General features: G+C 37.3%; 1 protein-coding gene across 1 annotated transcript in view; it reads left to right on the top strand.

Annotated features, from left to right (window-relative positions):
* PDE4B (phosphodiesterase 4B) overlaps positions 1-19,529 on the top strand; it is a 326,679-nt gene that overhangs the window by 30,629 nt on the left and 276,521 nt on the right. The window contains exons 2-3 of the mRNA XM_048496092.1: positions 14,105-14,201; positions 17,091-17,323. Coding sequence (XP_048352049.1) covers positions 14,160-14,201; positions 17,091-17,323 — 275 coding nt within the window. The 5' untranslated portion in view covers positions 14,105-14,159. The remainder of the gene's footprint in view (positions 1-14,104; positions 14,202-17,090; positions 17,324-19,529) is intronic.

Genomic DNA, 19,529 nt, shown 5'->3' with positions numbered 1-19,529 from the left:
CTGATAAGCGTTTATTGCAATACATAATAATCCAACTGCATGATAGAAACACCTCTTCTGAGAGTAAGGAGGTGACACAAGAGGGACATCTAACAATCATCTATAGCCCAGTACAGAAGGGGAGTAAGGCAAGAGTGCCTTCGAAATAGCACCACATCTATTCAACTTTTTTATGTCAACTCCTTCATAATAGATTTGCGAGGATAAGGGGCGTTCATGCTCCTACGCTTTCTCAGGGGAAAAACTGCACCCATTCTAATGTATGAAAGGCGATATTGTTACCCTCTCACTTGCTAGCAAAGTAGGGATTAAGAGAGCCTTCTAAATGCAATAACCCAAAAAATGTGCTGAGAAGCATCTAATAATGAATTATTCTAAAATAAAATAGTACATTTCAAAATGCCAGGTTCAAGAAGAAGGAAATCAAAGGGCATCCAAATTCGAACAGGTCAAATGCTTCAGATAGCAGGGGTAATTTTCCAGTATAATGGCACAAACCTGCAAGCTCATAATCCAATCCCTTGTCCAATCTGCTCAAAAGAGTGCCTAAGCTGATGCTGAGATTCTACGTGCATCCAGGTGAGGATACATATTCCAACTGCTGTTAAATTGTTTTACAGCAAAATCCATTCCACAATTAACATATGGACCCAACTAGGTAACATATCCAACTTTACACCTCTCGGAAAAGTTACAACAACATTCCTTAGATTCTCTTATTCAAAACACTTAAATATGTACCAATGCTGTATTGAGACATGAAGCAGGAATAGCTAAAGTGGAAACTATAGTTCTGGAAGAGGGAGCCATCAAATATTGGAGTTAAGAAGTCCACCCTACACACCCCTTAGGGGCTGTTAACAGCATTTCTGTCAACATCTGCATATCCAATTCTGGTCGGGAGAAAGATTATCCTGAAGCTTAAACAGGTGGGCTAGACCAGGGAACCTGCGACTCTCCAGATGTTCAGGAACTGAATTCCCATCAGCCTCTGCTCGGGGCATGGCCAATTGGCCATGCTGGTGAAAGGCTTCATGATAGTCTGTAGAACCTGAATTAATCTGAAGGTTTCCAGGTTCCTACCCTGGCTAAACCCTCCTGCTGATGCTTGAATGGGACTTGCCCTTAGCTCTTTAAAGCATGGTATATCAACCATTGGATGACATTGACTACCAAAATGATAATGCCCCTCATTTCCTGCTCTATATAGACCATTGACATCTGGTAAGTGGTACAGTAATTTGGCCCCCTACATTCAACTTATATTACCATAGTCAAATCCACCGATGGGCCTTTTCTAGAGCACCTGGTTTGGCGATCTATTTCCATCATCTATGCGTTATAGGCAGATTTAGGAAAGTCCCTTGGCTAATTTTGAGGAAATGTGTTTGTAATTCTGGGGACGTTGATTCTATGATACATATCTTGTTACACTGCATGCTGCATAAGGCAGAAAGAGAGCTCTTTATTTTACCTCTGCTTGTGCAACACAGCTTGATAATTGCAAAGGATTCTGACCAAGAGATTAGGAAAATGCTGTTGGAAGACAAGGATGCAACCATCTCCCAGCAGGTAGCAAAGTTCTGTGCATTGGCGTATAAAAAACGCAAGGGCCTACTTAATCAGGGATGAGCTGAAAGCCAAACATTCAGGTAAATGGTTAGCTGTAATAATTGTTGTAATTTGCTGTTGTGGATGTGTGCTGTTGTTTTGTTTTGTCTTTGCTGGCCTTTGGCCATATTAAACTATCTATCTAACTTGGAGAGAAGTAACTAGTGGGGTGCAACAGGGTTCTGTTCTGAGCCTAGGGCTATTCAATATTTTTTATAAATGACTTGAATGATGAAACAGAGAGTATGTTAATCAAAACTGCTGATGCTATCAAATTAGGAGCGGCATCTAATACCCCAGAAAACAGGTTCACAATTCAAAACAACCCTGACAAATTAGAGAGCCGGGCTAAAACTAACAAAGTGAACTTCATCAGGGAGAAATTTAAGGCACTACATTTAGGCAGAAAAAAATGAAATGCATAGATATAAGATAGGTGATACCTGGCTTGACAACAGTACATGTGAAAGTGATCTGGGATTCTTAGTAAACCATAAGCAGAACATGAGTCAACACTAATGTGGCAGCTGAGAAAACCAATGGGATTCTGGGAGTATACAGTGGAACCTTGGTTTTCATTGGTAATCTGTCCGAAAAGAATAAATGAAAACTGAAACCAACGAAAACTGAGGCAAACTTTTCCATAGGAATCAATGTAAATCCAATTAATCCGTTCTAGGCACTCCAAAAAACATACCAAAAACACATTTTTGGTGAATAAACATAGTGTCTAATGCTGAAAACAGTAACAAACAATAACACTAAGACCAACTTCAGAGCCAGTGGACCAATGTCACACCAGAAAGCTGTCCAGAGGTCTGTTTCTGACGCCTCTTTAAGATTTGTCTGAAATGGGGCAAGACATTGTCATTAAACAAGTTGTAAACATGGCCTGCAACAGCTTTGTCTGGATGATTTTTCTCCACAAACCCCTGCACCTTGCTGCAAATTGATGAAAACCGAGGCAAATGGATGAAAACCGAGACAAATTTTTCACTGAAAATATCGATGAAAACAGAAACCGATGAAAACCGAAGGCAATGAAAACTGAGGTTCCGCTGTAGTTTCTAGATCAAGGGAAGTAATAGTATCTCTTTATTATGCATTGGTCAGACCTCACCTGGAATACTGTGCCCAGTTCTGGGCACGATTCAAAGAGAATATTGACAAGCTGGAACTGGTCCAGAGGAGAGTGACCAAAATGATAACAGGTCTGGATTCCTTGCCCTGTGAAAAGAGACTTAAAGAGCTGGATATGTTTAGTTTGGAGAAGAGAAGGTTAAGGGTGACATGATAGCCATGTTTACATATTTGAAGGGATGTTGAAGAGGGAACAAGCTTGTTTTCTGCTGCTCAAGACAAGGAAATGGAGTAATGGAAATGATGAGAAAAGAGATTTCACCTAAACATTGAGAAGAACTTTCTGACAGTAAAGGCTGTTCGACAGTGGAATGTGCTGCCTTGGAGGGATGTGGAATCTCCTTCTTCGGAGGTTTTTAAACAAAGGCTGGTGGCCATCTGTTGGGAGTGCTTTGCTTGCTTGTTCCTGCATGCCAGGGGGCTAGTCTGGATGACCCTTGTAGTCTCTTCAAACTCTATGATTTTACAACCCTGTTTATCCCTAATTCATAATTTGTGACAGAGAGGTCTGTTCCACAAAGCCTAAATAAGACATGCTGAGCACACTAAAAACACATCCTGGGAAGGCACTTTGCACAGCTTCCTTTCCTTATTTTCGCTCAAGGTGTCTTTTGCTTCAAATTGTGCCTTCCCCTCCCCCAAGACACCTGCAAGACATCTCCTGTCTGGCTGTGTAGAATGCAGAGCTCAGAAGATATCTTATTTTTCCTGCCCAACCATTTTGCTCTTTGGTCAGTTTCACCCTCAGCTTGTGCCTGACATTTTGTGTGCAGCTGAAAGGATTCTCCCTGCTGCCATTTGCTGAAGGCTGCCCCAGGATGTTTGCTCTGCAAGCTCCGATCCTGGGCACCTTTTCGGCCCAAAATGTACATAGTTGTACTCATCTGATTCTACTAATTCCAGCAGCATATAGTTTCTCTATTTTTTTTAAATCAAGGAGTTACTCTGTAGTTACAGAGACACAAATAGGAGAACCTTAGCTGCTCAGACCTGTCTACCTCCCATTAAGAAGCATCACTGTCCAACTCAAGTTTTTTCTTACTGCACAGAAAAACCAAGTTGGTCCATGGAGAGCAGATCAACTCAGTGCTTCTCAGCGGGAGGTAGACAGGTCTTCCAAGCAGATAAGATTCTTGTATTTGTATCTGCCTAGCTACCGAGATAGCTCTTCAAAAAAAGAAAAGAAAAAAGGGAAACTATATATTTCTGGAATTGGCAGGACCAGCTGAGTACAACTGAAAAGGCACCCAGGATTGGAGCAACCTTCAGCAAATGGAGTGCGGGAGAATCCCTTCATCTGCACACAGAATTCTGGGCTCAAGCTGAGGGTGAAACTGACCAGAGAGCAAAATGGTTGGGTGAGAAACAGCCTCTTTCCCTCCCTGATGCCTTTGCTGTCTGGAAAGCACACCAGAAGCTGCCTCTGTTTAAAACATCCCCTGGTTGTCTTATTGTGAGTGTGCAGAGTGAAACGAGACAGTCACCTCTTTTTAAGATTTCCCACAGAAGTCTTTTTTGGGCTGCATGGAATGGATCAGAGTTTGTTGCTCTTAGTATAATTTGTTCCTAAGTGTGGTTATGATATTGTTTTATTGCAAAGGAGTGTACATTTTTTCCCAAAACCCCTCATCATTCTACAGATATCTGGGATATGTCCAAAGCTGGGAATTTTTCCTCTAACAAGTTTTTGCAGTTGATCTAAAGAAGTTTGTTTGGTCTTTTCCATCTTTTGTTTATTCATGAAAAGATAACACATCATATTAGGCTAGGCTTGAGTCTAGCTGTATATGATGCACAGTATGCTCAGTGGCTCATTCTATGTTAAATAAGGTTCCCAGGGTGCCCATCAACCAGATATCATATTGAATTGTTTCACTAATTTTGTAGTCATATGTCATATTGGTGAGTTACAGTTTTTTTTTTAATAAAGTTTTATTAGAGTTAAAATAGTTACATTATGTATAAACATGTTACAATGAAAACAATAAAGAACAAGAAAACAAATAAGAGTCTTATTGTTACATTTGTCCTCTAATCCAACACAATTCCTATAAAGGTTTACACAAAATAGTCCTTATCTCACTGTACATCAAGTGACTTCGCAAGTGGTCTCTGTTGCTGTTATCTTCGTCCGATATATTACTGTTGTTATCTGTCCTTCTAAATTTTGAAAGGAAAAAAAACATATACTTACAGTTTTTATTCTTAAAACAAAGTTAGAGGGAATTAATATCTTCCCTGTCCTACATATATATATTATTTAGTAATTCTTATAGTTTTTTGCATTAGATATCTCTTAATTTCTCACAATTATAATATTATATATCTTTTATTTTTACTGTTCTATTTACCTTTTTTCCATCCAAATACAAAAGATACTAAGTTGCCAAGCCACCCCTGCGTTATATTTATCCTCGGGTTGTTCTCTCAAAAAAAAACTCCATGTTAATTTATCGCAATTCATTAGTTCAAAAATCCTTTTTTCCCATTTCACATATTTTATAGATTTAACATTTTTCCAATTTTGAGCTATTTCTAATCTTGCCGCTGTAATTAAATAAAGAAAAAGCGACATATTTTTTTTAATTACCTTATTGTTTATAATTCCCAATATAAATGTCTCCGGTTTCCTTTTTAATTTAGTTTTAAAGATTTTATTTATTGTGTTAATCACTTTATTCCAGAATTTGGCCACTTTTTTACACTTCCACCACATGTGGAGTAGTGTTCCTTCATGTTTTTTGCAGTTCCAGCATCTAAAATCGGAGTTTTTATTTATTTTTGCTAGTTTGATGGGAGTATAATGCCATCTATAAAATGTTTTAAAGAAATTTTCTTTCAAGTTTTGGCAACAGGTAAATTTGTTATAGTTATTCCACAATGTCTCCCATTCTTCCATACTTATTTCTTTTTTTATGTCTTTGGCCCATGAAATCATATTTGTTTTAACAATTTCTTTTTCAGTTTTAAACCTTAATAGTAGGTTATACATTTTTTTAACTATGTTACAATCATTTTTAAGTAGGTTTGTATCTAATTCTTCATTGACCTTTGCAAAGTTCCAATTAATTTTATCTTTCTCAAAGATCTCTTTCAGTTGTCTATATGTGAACCATCCACATTTAATTCCCTCCTGATTAAGTTCCTCTCTTTCTTTTAATATTTTATTTGAATTTGTTTGTTTAAGTGTATCTTTATATGTGGGCCATTTCTTTAAATCTGCATGTTCCTTATTTTGTATTGTTTCGGATCTTGAAATCCAGGTGGGTGTTTTTTGGTAGAAAATATCTTTATATTTGTTCCACACCCTGCCTAGTGCTTTCCTTATTAAATGCGCATTGAAATTCCGGTAATTTTTTGTTTGGTCTACTGGCCATAAAAAATCATGCCATCCTCTCATTAAATTAAAACCCTCTAGATTCAGTAGATGCTCATTGTCTAGTGAGATCCAATCCTTTATCCATAAAATAGCATTTGCTTCAAAGTATAATTGTAAATCTGGTACTGACAGCCCTCCCCTTATCTTTGAGTCTATCATATTCGTATAATTTATCCGTGATTTCCCTTTCCCCCACACAAATTTCATAATTTCTTTTTGCCAATCTTGTACTGGTTTTTTTGATAAAATTATTGCTAAGTTTCTAAATAGAAACATCATTTTGGGGATTACATATGTCTTAATTATGTTTATTCTGCCTAAAAGAGACACTGTTATGTTGTTCCATTGGTTTAACATTGTTTTAATTTCTTTCCAAATTCTAACATAATTGTCCTCAAATAGATAGTTGTTTTTTCCTCTTAGCCAGATTCCTAAATATCTAACCTTATTTGTTAGTTCATATCCCGTTACTTGAAAAATTTCTTCTTTTTCCTTTTGCGGTATGTTTACTGTTAGGACTTTTGTTTTTTCTTTATTAATTTTTAGCCCTGCTATATCTCCAAATTCTTCAATTACCTTGGTAATTTTATTTAATTTCTCTTTCGTAGGGTTTTCTATAATCATGGTAACATCATCCGCATATGCTTTATATTTATAACTCTGTCCTTTTAAGTTTATCCCTTTCCATTGTTCAACCAAGTTCATTTTTTTGAACAGGATTTCTATATAAATTATAAAAAGTAAGGGAGACAGGGGACAACCCTGTCTTGTACCTTTAGTGATTGGGAAAGTTTTGGTTATATTTTTGTTTATTATTAATTGGGCCTCTTGATCTGAATATATTTTATCAATTCCTGTAAAAAATTTTCCTTCTATTCCCATTTTCCTAATTATTTTTTTCAAAAAGCTCCAGTTTACATTATCGAATGCTTTAGCTGCATCAAGAAATATTAAAGCCGTTTTTTGATCGATCTTTTTTTCCATGTATTCTATCAGGTTTACCAAAATCCTAATGTTATCCTTAGTTTCTCTATTTGGTAAAAAACCTGATTGGTTTATATTTATATAATTTTTCAAACTTCCTTTAAATCTTTTAGCCAAAATTAAAGTGAAAATCTTATAGTCCTGGTTCAGCAATGAAATAGGTCTAAATTGTTTTTTAGTTATTTCTTCGTCTTTATCTTTAGGTATAAGTACTATGTGTGTTGAGGACCATGATTTTGGAGGTTTACGTCCTTCCATTATTTCGTTAAAAATTTTCTCCAAACTTGGGGCTATTATTTCTGCGGTAGCTTTGTAAAACTTATCCGTTATACTATCTGGTCCCGGGGATTTATCTTTCTTTAAATTTTTAATAGTTTCTATAATTTCCTCTTTAGTAATCGGACTATTTAAAATGTCTTGTGTTTCTTGTTTAATTTGGGGGATTTCAATATCTTCTAAATAACTTTCTATTTTTTGCTCACTAGGATTAGAAATTTCTTTATATAAATTGGCGAAATAATTCACCAAAGTTTCCTCAATCTTACTTTCCTCTGTTATAATTTTTCCATCCTCTTTTAATTTCCATATTAATCTGTCATTTGTTTGTTTTTTTAACTTATTTGTTAACCATTTTCCAGGTTTGTTCGCCCATTCGAAATTTTTTTGTTTCAAATATTTCAGTTTTTTTGCTATTTCATTTGTATATTCACTTTCGAGTTGATGTTTAATCTTATCCATTTCTCTTTTTATTTTTTTATTACCAGGTCTTTTTTTAAATTCCTGTTCTATTTTAATTAGTTGTTGTTGCAAAGTATTTTGTTTTAACCGTTTCTTTTTGTTATATCTAGAGTTCATGGCTATTAATTCACCTCTTATGGAGGCCTTCAGGGCGTCCCACATTACCGTTGTATTCTCTACAGACTTCTCATTAATTTCCATAAACTCCTTTGTTTTTTGGATCAATTCTTTTTTATAATCATCTATATTTAAAATAAAGTCGTTTATTCTGTATTTCATCATTTTCTTTTTAATACTTAGTTTCCATACCATCGGACTATGATCCGATATGGAACACTCTAAAATCTGAATATTTTCAGTGTGCGTCACAAGTTCTTTCGTTGCCCATACCATATCAATTCTGGTATAACATTTATATCTATGCGAGTAGTAAGTGTAGTCTCTTTGCTTATTTTTACGTTCTCTCCACACATCTTTCATTTTTATTTGATCCATCAAATTGAAAAATGTCTTTGGGAGTTTATTTGTGAACGTACATTGCTTACCTTTTCTGTCTACATCAGGGTCTACCAACCCATTAAAGTCGCCCATCAATATTTGTTCTTCACATATATTTTGTAACAATTCATCTTGTAGTTTACCATAAAAACCACTTTTTTTTTGGTTGGGAGCGTATAATCCTACTATCAAAATTTTTTTCCCTTCACAGTTAATCTCCACTCCTACATATCTTCCTGCACTATCACTGAATCTTAATACCGGCTTTAATTCTTCCTTTACATAAATAACTACTCCTTTTTTCTTTTTCATAGAGGAGGAGTGGAAAAGTTTACCCAAGCCTTTATAATTTAACAGTTTTTCTTCCTGTCTCTTGACGTGCGTTTCCTGAAAACACGTAATTTCTGGATTCAGTTTCTTAACATAGTTAAAAATTTTCTTTCGTTTCATGGGACTATTGAGCCCATTCACATTTAATGAAAAAATAGTCAAAGGCATTGTCTTACCTTCTACGAAGTTAAGTAGAAGAGGTCGAAGGTTGGGTTTCTTCTAATCCCATTCGTCTTACCAACTGGTGTACTTTATCTCACATATTAACATCTTAGCCATTTTCACTATTCTTACTTAAATTATTAACCAAATAATCTCTATTTCTTAAATCTTTAATTATTAACCTATAACTTAACCTATTAACCTATATACCTTCATTTGAACTTGTTCTTACATAACTATAATTGACTCTTAATAGAGTTACGTTCGTATCCACGTTTAATATGTAAATACACAATCTAACATAACCATCACGAAAATAGGTGGATTTTTTCTCCCCTATATTTCAAACCATATCGCAAAGAAGCAAAACCAAATATCCATACGTATTATGTATTTTCCCTCCCACCTTTTGTTGTTCTATTTCAGTTACGTCAACTTATTTTTCTGTAGCTTTTCTAAACATTCATTAGTTCCTGCACATTGTTGATGTTGCGTCGTCTGGATTTATGTGTGAATGATAGTCCTTCTATTGTATTCCATCGGAACGTTATCCGGTTGTCCTTCAACCATGTGGTCAGGGGTTTATATAGTTGTCTTTTATCCAAAATAAATTGGGGGGTCTCTTTCAAAACTATTATTTCTTGACCTTGCACTCTGAATCTATCCTTTGAATGCTTCTGAAGGATATCGTCTCTAGTCGTTTTCTTCCAGAATGTGACCAAGACATCTCTTGGGGTTCTCCTCGTTCTAGCCGTTCTTGTATTAATTCTAAACACTTTTTCTAAGTTTTCTTCTACTTTTAATTCTCGTATTTTAAGGAAAGAGGCTATTGCATTGGTAACAATCCCTCTTAGATCTTCGTTATCCTGTTACAGTTTTTTTTGAAGCATCATCAGCAATAAATACATATGTTTGTGTATTAAACTAGGCTTTCTGAATGTCTAGTCTACATCAACACTTTGTTCTAAATTTGGAAGGATGTTGGTTGCTAGCAACGTGAATTTTCTTGCTAGGTGTATTGGAATGAATAGATGTAGAGGATATAGCCAAAACAAAGTATTTGTGATCCAGACTTGATAAACACCATATCACCCAAGCAAAATGTACAAGGCTAGAATAAAGAGACATAACTTTTCCTCACCTCATTCACAGGATTTAGCTTGTTTTATTTCACTGAATTTTAAATACAGATTGGTGGATGAGGAAAGGGGTCTAAGGAAGTCAAGTGAGAATATGCACAGACAGGAAATGTACAAGCGACTTTTGAATGAACCTAAAAATGCTGTTAGGTTCTATTTGGAATATTTAAATAATTTGTGATCTGAATTCAGGGGAGATCAAGGAACCCTGAATCCAAGTGGATATTCTAAAGCAACATTATTTTAATATATTATTGGTTGTATCTGCTACCTTTCCCCATTTTAGTGAACTTGCCCGTGTCAACAGTGCTGCTCTGTGCCATTTCTGATTGGCAAAATAAACTACAGATTATGAGTAGAACTTTAATTTCCTATTTTATTTTTTTAAAAAACAACAACCACACTAATATAGTTTGTGCATGTATAAGCAATGTGTATTGCCTGTTGAGTTTCACTGTAAGCTCTAAAAACTACCAAACCAGCTAGGGCAAGCAAAGTGCTATTTGAAAACCCATGGTGTCTGTATGATAGCACAGTATTTAGGTAACAACTGTCAGGGACATTGAGTCCAAGGTCTCCCTAACCTTCTTGACTATAGCTAGCTGCCTAAACACTCCCAGCTGGGTGTGAATTTTAATCTTCAAAATTTACTGGCAGAGAAAAACATGTGTATGTTAGACATAAAAAACCCTCAGTCAAAAGAGGAAATACTTAAATTGCTGCTGGAGTGGCCTGTATGAAAATCAACAGAACTGCTGGCACCATGAGCTAATGCCCTTTCCAACGTGTATAATTTTTTGTAGCATGGTAAAGCAAAGTGACCACTGGAGTTGAAAAGCACCTTCCAAGGAATTTTTGTCCATCCCTTCCTTGGAGCAGAGCATCAGACACTTTGTATTGGCTGTGGTGGCAAACAGATCAAAATGAAGTAATCCCCATCCTTCCAATATGGTTAATAAATAATGGAGATTGAGGAACCAGGCACGAGTTAATGAAACCCATCTGCTCAGGAGATCCACACTGGTATTGATTTCTCTTACCACATGAATGGTGTAGAGGAAGAGTTGACTACTCTCCTTGAACGTGCGTTAGGATTTTGAAGGCACACATGACTCAGAGGAAAAAAGATTCTTTTAAAACATCTTTTAGAGTTTATTGAATTCAGTTTTATTCAACAAACTATAGTAAACTGGTATACCATACATGCAATCAGTTGAATAAGAGCCAGTAAAGCCAAAACTATTGAACCAACTAAAATCAAGATATAAAACTTATCCATAATGGCATAACTATATCTGGTCATTGACTGTAAATAAAGTCTTCTTCTTCTAATGGCATAACTATTATATTCAAAAGCAAGCAAGTCACATCTTCCAAAAAGCTCTAGCTGGAATGAGGTAGCATGGTATGATGTCAATAGCTATAGGTGGGAAAAGAAAAAAGGTTAACTGTTACAATATTGAAGAGCAGATATAGAAGAGTTACACATCAGGTGATTTAAGCAAACCAATCAAGGGTTGATGCCAATTAGCAAAAGCAGTTGGTATGATTCTTCATTCTTATCGGGGTAGTGTCTGAAGGTTTATTGAAGTTTCAACCGTTACAAAAACTTCATGCAGCTGGGTCAATTAACCGCTACTCGGTACCAGGGTAGAAGAGCTGGTGGAAAGCCAAAGATAGGCAATTATTTCCGAGAACTACTTCAAAAAAAAAACTTACAACAAAATGGCTTCAGTTAAGCTAATACAGACACTTTCTCCACAGATGGCCAACAGGGACATGTTATATTGTAGGGCCCTATACAGTGGTGGGATCCGAAAATTTTAATAACAGGTTCCGATAGTGGTGGGATTCAAACAGTGGCGCCGCCGCACACATGCACCTTCAGTCCCTATTGGGTAGGGAGGTTGCTTTAGTAACCCCTTCTCGGCACTCAGAAAAAAATTAGTAACCACTTCTAGAGAAGTGGTGAGAACTGGTTGGATCCCACCTCTGGCCCTATAGCCCTCCCTTTTATCAAGGCTATTCTTGAAATAGCTTAGTGTGTAAGGGTTAGACCATCTTTTAGCCAAGCTTCCAATAAGAAAGTAGAACATTTATAAAAGATAAAACAAAAGGGGTCTGAATTCCAATTCCACTGCCACCACCCAATGTGATGGTCACTGAGGTGCTTCCCTTACATTACAGGTCTGCCTCCCATTCCCTTTGCCCTGTGGATAATGAGGGGAGGGAATCACTCCCTACATCTTTCCATTGTGAGAACTTCCCATTTGCACCCACCCTTTGCTTCCTGTTTCTCAACCAGTTTTTAATCCATAGGAGGACTTCCCCTCTTATTCCTTGATTGCTGAGTTTTCTCAATAGTCTCTGGTGAGGAACTTTGTCAGAAGCCTTTTGGAAATCCAATGTCTACTGGTTCCCTCTTATCCATGTTTACACCCTCAAAGAACGCTAGTAAGTTTGTGACCATCTCCTGTTAGCTCCCATTGGAAACATTGGGGGGAATTGGGGGGACCCCTTTGGGGGTCCATAACTTTAGACTCCCTGAACCACACTTTGCCAAACTTGGTTGGTATCATCAGGACAGTCTCCGGATGATACCCTGAAATTTTGGTGCCACTAGCTTTACAAATGCACCCCCTGCAGGTCGAAACGTGTAACAACTCAAAAAATACCCCCCAAAAGCCTGAATGCCTTGCATTTGGATTCATTCATATTTGGGCAGGACATATTTGGCCAATTTTGGCCCAAATGTGCCCAGATTCAGGCCGAATGTGGCATTCGGGGCACCTGAATCTCCAAGCCAACTTTCTATAATAAAGTTGTATTGCTGTAGCAAAGTAGATCTATCCCTACTTGATTTTCTTCTCCATCTCTTTCCAGTTTTTCCTCCGCTCTACTAGCACCCAAAATTTCCATGCTGCTACAAAATGGTGCCATCAGTCAACTTGGTGCATTTTTAATGATACTGATACTAATACATCTAAACTAGAAATATCTATATCCATAGTGCATTTTTGGTAGCCAAATACGGCCTACAGGCATATGAGTTGTAATCCAGATGGGTTGCACTTGATGATTGGGTTGAGATAAACTTATGCACAAATGCTGCAGGACACTTAAGGAAAGGGGTGCTGCAGTGAGAAGGAGTAACTGGACGAAATTACATCCACTGCTGTTGGTGAAGGGAAAGTTGGGTAAGAGCTGTGTGTAAATATTTTTGCTCATAGTTTCTACAATCTGTCCATGAAGCTGCTTTATCCTATGCCAGGCTATTTATCCAGCTAGTCCAGTACCGTTGGCTTGGCATTCTAGAAGTTCTCCAGGTTCTTAAGTAGATGTCTTTCTCAGCCCTGCTTTTTGGATTTGACAATGCCAGATTGAGAAATTTCTACAGATCAGATGGAAAGCATTATTTTTGTAAGGGTTGTGTTTTACTGATCAACATGGTCCCTCTCAAATGATATTTAATATTTTTCTAAAATACAGAGATTTCATGAAATTATTTAAGTGACCAAAGGTTGGTTAATCAATACTATCACAATATATTTGAAGAATTATAGGTATTGGCTGGTAAACCTACATTCATGAAACTGGAATGTATTTGGAGTTTTTTGAACAATAATTAAATAAGCACATTGGGGTATTTCACACAGAGAGGAGTTTTTTAAGTCTGCAAAGTTTTTACATCATTGTCCACTTGTTTTCCCACAGTTTTCTCATTGTTCTTCTGTACTTTCTCGGAATCAGATCAAAGATTGCTTGATGCAGCAAAGAGAAAGGACAAGGAAACTATGAAAAGACAATGTGGTCAATAACATTACAAGGAAGCTTGGAGAACAACCACTGCAAACCATGGAAAAACCTCTCTGTGTGAAAGTCCCTATTAATCTGTTTTCTTTAAAAAATAAATAACTGCATGTGATATAAATTAAGAGTTTAATTCCTCTTCAATTTCTTCTTACTTCTATATCTATTTCTAGTCTTTTAAACTACATTCCCCAACCCCAAAAGCTTATCAGTTGTTTTTCAAAAAATGTTCCACAAAACCACATGAGTTAAAAAAAAGGTCTGATCAATCTGTAAGAGTTAATAATATTCATTTTGTACCCTTTTCTGATAGATCTACTAATTTGGTTGAGTGCTTGACATAAAAAGAAGGATTTTTCATCGCGACCATGAAGAAAAGCAGAAGTGTGATGACTGTCACAGCTGAGAGTGTAAGTGTAAACCTTGTTTTAGCTTTACTTTCAGACAAGATTGATAACCTGTTTGCTGTTCAGACTGTTCAGTAAGGGATTTGCAAGAATACCAGTCACACATTCCTGCTGCAGTAGAACTATTATCTTCAAGCAATGCTAGTGCATTCTAATGGTAGAAGTGTGTATCACATGACTTTTAGTGACTTTGCTGAGAGAAGAAGAGAAATGAATGTCTGAATGTGCACATCTAAGTTAGACATGTTTCCTTTGAAGGCACCTATTGCTATGAGTCCCTCTAGATTAAAAATGTGTAGTCATGCAGCAATTTCAACAGCACATGTGTATACTTAACTCTATAATCTAATATTGATGCTTTGTAACAGAGAACTGATTAGTTTGAAGATGTCCATGATGTCAAAAGCTGTTTGAGGGATAACTGTTAACTTATGTAAGCCAGTTTAACAAACACATCTTCCAGGTTTTGGATCAAAAATGTCTGGCAAGTAAATTTTATATGGGGAAGAAAAAAGGATGGGGGGGCACAAGATATCTGGAGGAATTTTTCTCTAAAAATGGACCTTCCTCCAATGAAAATAGATACCCTGTATTTAAAAAAATAAACTCTGCTTTTTGAACTCTTGCTACCAGAAGGCATTGCGGGTAGATGTGTGGCCCTTCCTGCTCAGTTATACCTTCCCCAATAAAACTCCAAACATGTTTTTTAAGTGGATAAGTAAACAGGCCATAGCCAAAGAACTTTATTAACAGAAAGCATAGGAAACAAATGGTGCAGCATGGTGGGATGATCCAAACCTCTGGGCAGCCCTAGTGCTATCCCCAGGACAACTGATTCCTCAGCCCAGCTGCTGGAGGAATAAACCAAGCGAAAGATTGGAGTGAGACAAAGTCCAGACCGGCGAAGTGCCCATGACTGGAGGCCCCCTCCAACTTACGCTAGGGGCGCAGGCTTCTAAGCCCCCCATGGGGCGTCCCTACCTTGAGCTTGCTCTACCCCCACCTCTTAAGGAGGTGTACAACACAGGGAAGCTCTCCCAGCTCCCCTTTCCAGCGGATCATCCCCCATGCGCAACCCGCCAATGGCTATGACAATAACAATGCTATAATCTTCACAACATAACAGGGACGGGTGGGTGGGAAAAGCCTCCGTGTCCCAGCTCCGAATGGGGCCTTTTATAGGCCCTTGGCCCAGCCCCCATTCAATTAACGAGCTCTTGCGCTATGCGAGAGCCCGTCCGAGACTTTGACGGGCTGCCCTGCCCTTCCCAGGGCAAGCCAGCCTTGTTGGATCCTCTGCGCATGTGCCCGAACCAGCGCGCATGCGCAGAGCAGCGCCTGCAGCCAGCCAGCCAGCCACCCGGCCTGGCAAACGGCCTCGCTGCCAGGCCCCTTCTCCCGCAATGGCGGCCGCGCTTTATTTAAGGTGCCAGAATATTTCTTATTCTTGGAAAATTTGTCACTCCTCTTTTGTACTTTTCTTTTGGACAGGTTATATTGGCTCTTTCTGCTCAGCTCAACTTGGGTTTTCCAGAAAACACTGAATTAGCAATCTTTTTTCCCCAAGATGGAATCAAAGTGAATGTTCCTTGAAGTACAGAGAGCAGGCAGTATTATTTTCCACTCTTGATATAAGCCTACCCCTACAGCTAGTGCCTGCCATTTTCTGCAGTCAGAAGCCTCCATGCTGCCTGGCATTTTATTGAAGTTCCCCTGGGATCTTTCCCCAGTTGGCATTGTGGCTGAGCTTTATGTACATGAATTAACATCATTTCCTGCCGATTTCAGCTGCGTGTGGTTTTCCAAGTTTTTGTTTGTTTGTTTTAGGTGAGGTACCTTCGAAACTTTAAATACTCAATATGAGAATTGGCAGGGATTCTCATATTGAGTATTCGAAGCTTTGGAGATACTTCATCTAAAACAAATAACGACAAGAAGAATCCAGGGAAATGACACCCTGGTGAAATTGGTAGGGAATGCTGAGTTCATTCATGTACTTAAAGCTCAGAAAAGGCGGCCAACCACAATGCTAGCAAGGGGAAGATCCCAGGGCAACTTCAACAAAATGGTGGGTGGCATGGAGAAAATGGCAGACACGCACTTCAAAGGTAGGTTTACACTTTGAAGGGAAAAATAATATGGGCTGCTGTCTGCACAGAACTTGCTTTGACCCCGTTTTGGGGAGACAGGACAAAAAAAGATGAGACACTTTCTTTAAAGTTGTCCTCATGACTTCCTATTAGGGTTGTATTGAAAGAACCATTGTTGTGGGACTGGATATTACAGTTGGTTAATACTTGGCTGCCAAAGCCAGCCATCATCTGTGATCCCATGGTTTTAAGTAAAAGTAATTAAATAAATGTGTTAGAATTTCCATGTGTGGTAAGAAACAACAGCACCCACTTCAGTTTTTGCCAGTATTTTATATATTGACCTTCTCATTATGGCTGAATTGGTAAGATATATACAACTTTATAGTTTGGAGGAGTATTGAATAACACTTAAAAATTATTAGCATATACCACTGAGCATGATACAACCGAGTTAAACATTTTTTAAAATGTCCCATTGATTTTAGCAGAAAAGAACTTATTTTACTGAGATCAACAACTCATAAAAGTGCCAAACTTTCACTGGATCATGCCAGTGTTATCTTGCATTTCCCATTTTCACTCGCTTGTAACCTTTTGTAAACATTGCAGTGAGAACGCAATTAACTGTCCTGAACTAAATCACACGACTTTCTAAAATATACAAAAGCTATTGAAACAAAATATGGAAATATATGATTTTCAGCATGGCCTACCTTTTTATTTTCAATTGAATTTATTTTGCTCTTCTAATTTTATGGATTGATACTTGCATGGCTAAAAATTTTATCTGTTTGTGCAGAATACTAAAGATTATTTAGAATGTGGCCTCAGCAAGTCTTACAGTGCATCTAGTAATACCCTTGGCATAGACCTGTGGAGAGGAAGGAGATGCTGTTCTGGTAATTTGCAGCTGCCACCACTGTCCCAAAGGCAGAGTGAAAGAGGAAGAACACCAGACAGAACACCAGACAGACCCACAACTTTGCCTCTGATGACTCTTCCTAGCATTGCCATTACAACTTATCAAGACAGGTAAGTCATTTAAAGAGAAAATTCATTGGGACCTTTGAATGATTAAATTGAGTCCTACATATAATTAATAAATGTTTTCAATCATTCTTTAGAAAATGTGTGTTTTATATGTGAACCCATTATAGGTATAATCTAAATGTTAAGATAGATGAGCTCTGGGTTTGTGGTTTGTTCCCAATTCTTTTCTTCAGACAACTTATACAAATTATGGTTTTATGGTTTGTTTGTTTTCATGCAACCCATTGTTTTGAAGCAAACTGTGGTTTGCCACAAGCTGGGAGAACAATACCTGAGGGAAGGAAATTGTGTGCCAATCTAATGTTTGTTCATTCAAGCTTGAACCATGGTTTGCCATGATGTCTGAATCAAGTCATAATGGTATTGTGGTAGCTTAAGATAATGGAATGAAGAAGGATGACTGCAGAAACATCTGATGCATCAATAATTATTTGTGATTCTGTTCAGAAATTGTGTCAATCATGTATTTGTATATCAGTGCTTCTTATTTCTACAAATTCAATGTGAATTTCAAAACATTGCTTATATTACTTTTTAACAAGATGAGGATACACTTAAGATTTTGTTATAAAATCATGTGTGAAAAGTAATGTTATTTGTGAATTTCAATGTATAGAGCTATAATAATTACTGAGTCACCTCTCTCTGGGATTTTTAATAGATTCATATTTTAGGATTTTTTTAAAAAAACAACCTCCAATTGCTAGCACTTCCTAGTCCTAAAGGCATGTTTTAATTAACCTTTCAAGTGATAAAATTTATTTTGGAGAGAGATTTGCATAATCAGACATCAGCTCTCAGAACAAGAAGAAAAGGCTGAGTTGTGAAAGTGGTCTTGAATTCCTTTTCTCATAAAGCCAATAAGATAATAGCACACACAGATGCAATGCAGAAACTGTGAATATACTATTATCCATATTTGTGGACTAACTTAAGTGTACTTGGAGGTAGTTTGGATTTTAGATAGTTGTGCCAAAGCTTCTAATTTCTCTCTCTTTTTGCCCTATAGTTAATACCCTCTTATTTGCCTTCTTTTGGTTCCATGCCTAGTGTGTTATCCAAAACTAATCTTCCAGTATGAAGGTTTCTTGTATTTTCTGATCAGTTATAACTATTTAGAAAGGAAGGATGACTATAACTTTGTTTCCCAATATGCTTACCCTTCATCTTTGCCCCTGGGAAGAATTTTTTAATAAGTTTATTAATAGTTCATTTTCTCATACAATTCATAGTAAAATTGTATTTAAGCCATTAATAAAAGAAACCCCGAGGGAAAATAGGAAAATATAGAAAGAAACCAGAGAAAATAAAAAAGAAGAGGAAGGAAAGAAAAGAAGGAAAGGGACTTCCAGCTAGGTTCACATGTATCAACCCCCAAAAAGAGAAACATTCTAGCCTTAGCCAGTGTTCCCCTGGGAAGAAATTAATCTAATTCCTCAATGCAGACCATCCTCTTGATGGTCAGACTACATAAGGATCAATTGTCCCAAAACCATCTGTGGAGGGAGACACTTTGGATTAGAACTATGGCTGTGTTGGCTTGGTGCACTGGGAAGTTGGCTTGGTGCACTGAAATTTGTGGTAGCAACAGACCCATAGAAACCTTTTCTTTTTTACACTTTTCGTTATCTTTTATATTTATATTTTATATTTATTCACATCTAGTATGATTAATATTTGAATTATAAAATATAGGACAATCCCAAATACATAATTTGTAATACCTATCATAGCATTTCTCTGTAATATTCTGAGATGACAGATATTATGCCACCTTGCTATCCTTCATCTTTCCTACTTATTTTTGCTGCCATCAAAGGCCTTAGACTTTTTAGCTGGACTCAAGCAGTAGGATGGATTAGTTATATTTAGTAGAATGACAGTAGGGTTGCCAGATCTTTTTGGCCATTGGGAGGGGATGACGGGAGGTTGCCAGATACAGGTTGGGAAAGTCCTGGAGATTTGAGGATGAAGCCTGGAAAGGAAGGGACCTTAATGGGGTACAAATCCCATAAAGTCCTCCAAAGCAGCTGGTTTCTCTGGGGGAATTGATCTCTGTAGTCTGGGGATGAGGTATAATTCCAGGAGATCCCCAGGTCCCACCTGGAGGCTGGTATACCAAAATTACAGAATTGTCAGTGTAGAAGGGTGTCTGTGAGGAAAAGGGGGAACCCTTTACTGAAAACAA

The sequence above is a fragment of the Sphaerodactylus townsendi genome, linkage group LG05, assembly GCF_021028975.2.
Source record: "Sphaerodactylus townsendi isolate TG3544 linkage group LG05, MPM_Stown_v2.3, whole genome shotgun sequence".
In the NCBI taxonomy this organism is placed as follows: domain Eukaryota; kingdom Metazoa; phylum Chordata; class Lepidosauria; order Squamata; family Sphaerodactylidae; genus Sphaerodactylus; species Sphaerodactylus townsendi.
The sequence above is the reverse complement of the archived record's forward strand: the minus strand, read 5'-3'. Positions and strand labels throughout refer to the sequence as shown.